This window comes from Microtus ochrogaster, chromosome 15, assembly GCF_000317375.1.
Source record: "Microtus ochrogaster isolate Prairie Vole_2 chromosome 15, MicOch1.0, whole genome shotgun sequence".
NCBI lineage: Eukaryota > Metazoa > Chordata > Mammalia > Rodentia > Cricetidae > Microtus > Microtus ochrogaster.
Genome location: NC_022017.1, coordinates 42,823,010 through 42,826,227, shown reverse-complemented (window position 1 = coordinate 42,826,227; position 3,218 = coordinate 42,823,010). Strand labels below are relative to the sequence as shown.

The 3,218-nt window shown below is 47.8% G+C and overlaps 1 protein-coding gene across 5 annotated transcripts in view; it reads right to left on the bottom strand.

Annotated features, from left to right (window-relative positions):
• Mtss1 (MTSS1, I-BAR domain containing) overlaps window positions 1–3,218 on the bottom strand; it is a 137,328-nt gene that overhangs the window by 13,876 nt on the left and 120,234 nt on the right. For all 5 annotated transcript variants that reach the window (XM_026782454.1, XM_026782455.1, XM_005354568.3 and 2 more), the window contains exon 7: window positions 739–896. In XM_026782454.1, the coding sequence (XP_026638255.1) occupies window positions 739–896 (158 nt within the window). The remainder of the gene's footprint in view (window positions 1–738; window positions 897–3,218) is intronic.

Sequence of the window (3,218 nt, the reverse complement as noted above, 5' to 3'; positions counted from 1 at the left end):
GCTTCCTGGCACTTAGGACAGATGCAGGGGCCCCAGGCTCCGAGTTTTAGATACAAGTGGGTCTAGTGTGGGCCACAGAATTTTCCTATCTAGTTGGCAGGTGCTGCTGCTGACTCTTTAAACAGGCTCTCTGTTTTGTGAGTTTTGTTTTGAGATGGGGGAGAAGTGGGAAGGATTGTTAAGACCAAGTCTCGCTCTAGCCCAGAACTTACTCTATAGCCCAGGCTTGTCTAAACTTCACAGCAATCCTCTGGTATCAGCCTCCAAAGTGCTGGGATTACATGGTGATTGGGCCACCATGATCAGAAATGTGAGATCTCAACTCAGTTAAAAAACAAAATCCAAGTAGGAAATGGTGTGAGAGGGAGGTCCTTCTGTCTATGTGTTGTTTCTATTGGTTAATGAATAAAGAAACTGCTTTGGGCCTATAGCAGAGCTATATATAGTATTGCAAATAATATGGTTTTCTGAGTGGTTATTTCACGCTGGACCTCCGGGACGAACAAGTGACCCTTCCCCCACCAAGGATATGTGTTGCTAAGAACTGTGATCCAGGAGAGGGTCACGTGGACATCAGCACCTTGATGAGAATCTCTGCTGTTGGGACACTATTCCACCACTGTGATTCCCGACAGCGGTGGGTGGTCACTAACAGGCTGGCCGATGCACAAACCAAGAAGGAAAGCCCCTCCCTCCGCACTGCACAGTTCAAGCCTTCTGGAGTTTCCGTCAGCTTACAATCACGGGCCGCAGCATGGAGATGAAAGTGCAGAATCGGCCGCGTTCTTCGATCAGCGCCTTCCGCACAGCCTGCTTTTCCGTTTCTTCCAGCAGGAGATACTTATCGTTGACGTCCTGGAGGGCGCTGTCCAACTGAGGCTGGATGTCACCTCTCCCTGGGAACAAAACAAAGCCACAAGGTCAGCCTGCCCAATGCCAGCTTCTGGCGTCCTTACTGAGGTGAAGGCAACCCTTTTCCAGGACTTAAAAACATGACTTATTTGTGGTTCCCATAAGACTGAAAATGGTTGCTTTTTTAGGAGTATCTATTTCCAGTTTCTAATGTCTGTAGGGCTGTTTGTCTGGCTTATCTGTGACGAGGGGCATCTCCTGGGATGACCTCCTGGCTTGCCTTCCTGCCTTGTGCAACCCTGCAGAGCCCTGTGCCAGCCAGCACACCCTCGGGAAACACAGCAAGAGCATTCTTTTCTTCAGAGTATCTGGAAGAGGCTAGGGATGGGAGCTAGGTGAGCGGCTAGGGCTATTTCCAAAAATGGACACAAGCTGGCTTTGTCCAGCCCAACCCAATCAAAAAGCCTCTGTTTGGGCAGAAGTCTCAGTCCCTGAAGACAATAGTGGGTTCTTCAGCTCTTGGCCCTGGGGTCTAGGAATCCTTGGCTGTTCATCTAACTCCCTAGTATAGAGCTCCAATGGCTTTCCGGTGGAAGGAGCCTGGTAGCCAGACTTCGATAGTTAGGTCTTTGCTGGTGACAAAATGAAGGGCAAAGCTATACGGAGAAGAGCCTGTATCATTTACCTGTCTGGCCACACCTCCAGCCCCTAGTAATCCAGACAGCATCTTACAGTTTCAGACAGACTATGAATCAATTAAACAACTCTGAAACAGGAATAGCTGTCTGTGTAAATAAAGTTTTATTAGGACACTTATTTATATGCTGTCTGCAACTTCTCTAACTGCCTATGTGGCCCAGAGACCAAAAATAGTCGGCCTTTTACAGAAGCCGTCTGCTGCACGAGGAGGTAAACGTGAGCAGACAGCACTAAGTCCAGAGGAACAACCAGTGTCGACGTGACCTGTTGATGGGGGACACACCGGGGTCACACACAAGAAACCAGCTCTTAAGCTTCCATGCCTGACTTTTGGCAAACAGACTTTACCCACACCCAAGTCAGAGGAAGAATTTCTAAACTCCTGCAGGGCAAGGTTTTGGTCTTCCCCTGCTATCCCTCAGGATTTCTACTTGTGTATACAGCAAGCGCTCCATAAGTGCTTGTTTCTTTTCGGGGTTATCCTAGCTGCTCCTGTTGAAGAGGAAGTCAAAGCTCAGAGGTCAAAGGAGTCTCCAAGGCAGAGGTCAGAGACACAGCGTACACAGCCTGACTTCTGGGGCACTCAGGCTAGCCTCTCTGTCCACTGTCTTGGGTTGAACAGCGAGTTCAACTGCCGCAGAGAAAACTGCTGGACCAGTTAACATACCAGCCCCTGACAAACAACACACAGAACAGTAAATGGACCGTGTCATCTGATGTAAAGACAGACATGGTCAGGGAAGAATGTCTCGGCTCTAGGGATAAATTCTGTATTTTCTCCCACAAGCAGATGAGAATTGCCTAATTTGGACCAACAAGCTCAACAGAACTTAATAAAACACTAGATGTAATAAACGTTCCAGAGAAGTCCTAAATTAATGTATAATGGGAAAACCATATGCAATCAAAGCCCCAAATCCTTAAAAAATGCCTTGGATGGGTTTAGTAAGCTCAGAATGCATAATTTTGTACATAAACAACCCTCGCTAGTTCAACAAAGTATGTAAAATAACATGTGTATAATACATAGTATCTAAGAACATACAAGGCTATTATCCAATGGTCACCGTATGCATGAAAACTGCTTTGTGGGAAATTTCCAACACTTGGTGACCCACTCTCCTAGTCTTCCACTTCGTCACTACCTAGCCCTCTAGACAATCCTCCACAGTGTCTTTAATTTCCTCACCCAGCACAGCAGGGCACCAGCCGTCCGTAGGACCTGGCCACCTGTATTTAACTGGTTCTGAGTGCACTTAGCAGACAGAAAACAAAGAAGCCATGCTCCCATCTGGGATGTTCCAGCTACAATCAAATCCGTCTCATAGACGTCTACCTGCTGTGGCCTGCCTCAAGGGGAAGAGCTGACTCGTGCAAACAAATCCATGCGTGCTGAGTCTGTCCACCACACAAGTGACTGACAGCAAAGGCCTGGAGCGCGTGAACACCTGCTCTTTCTCGCTAGGCTGTAGGGCAACATGGCCCAGCCCAGGGCAGGTGGGGTCCTTCCTTAGTTGATCAGTCTCTTCTATGCTATCTGAATAGCAAAACATCAGACCAGAAAGTTCTTAACGTGGTGGGGAGGTGGGGGTGGGGATTGGGAACAGCTGGAGCATGCTGGGAGAGTGAGCAAATCTCTGTGTAATGATTTGAATTTTTTTTTTTTT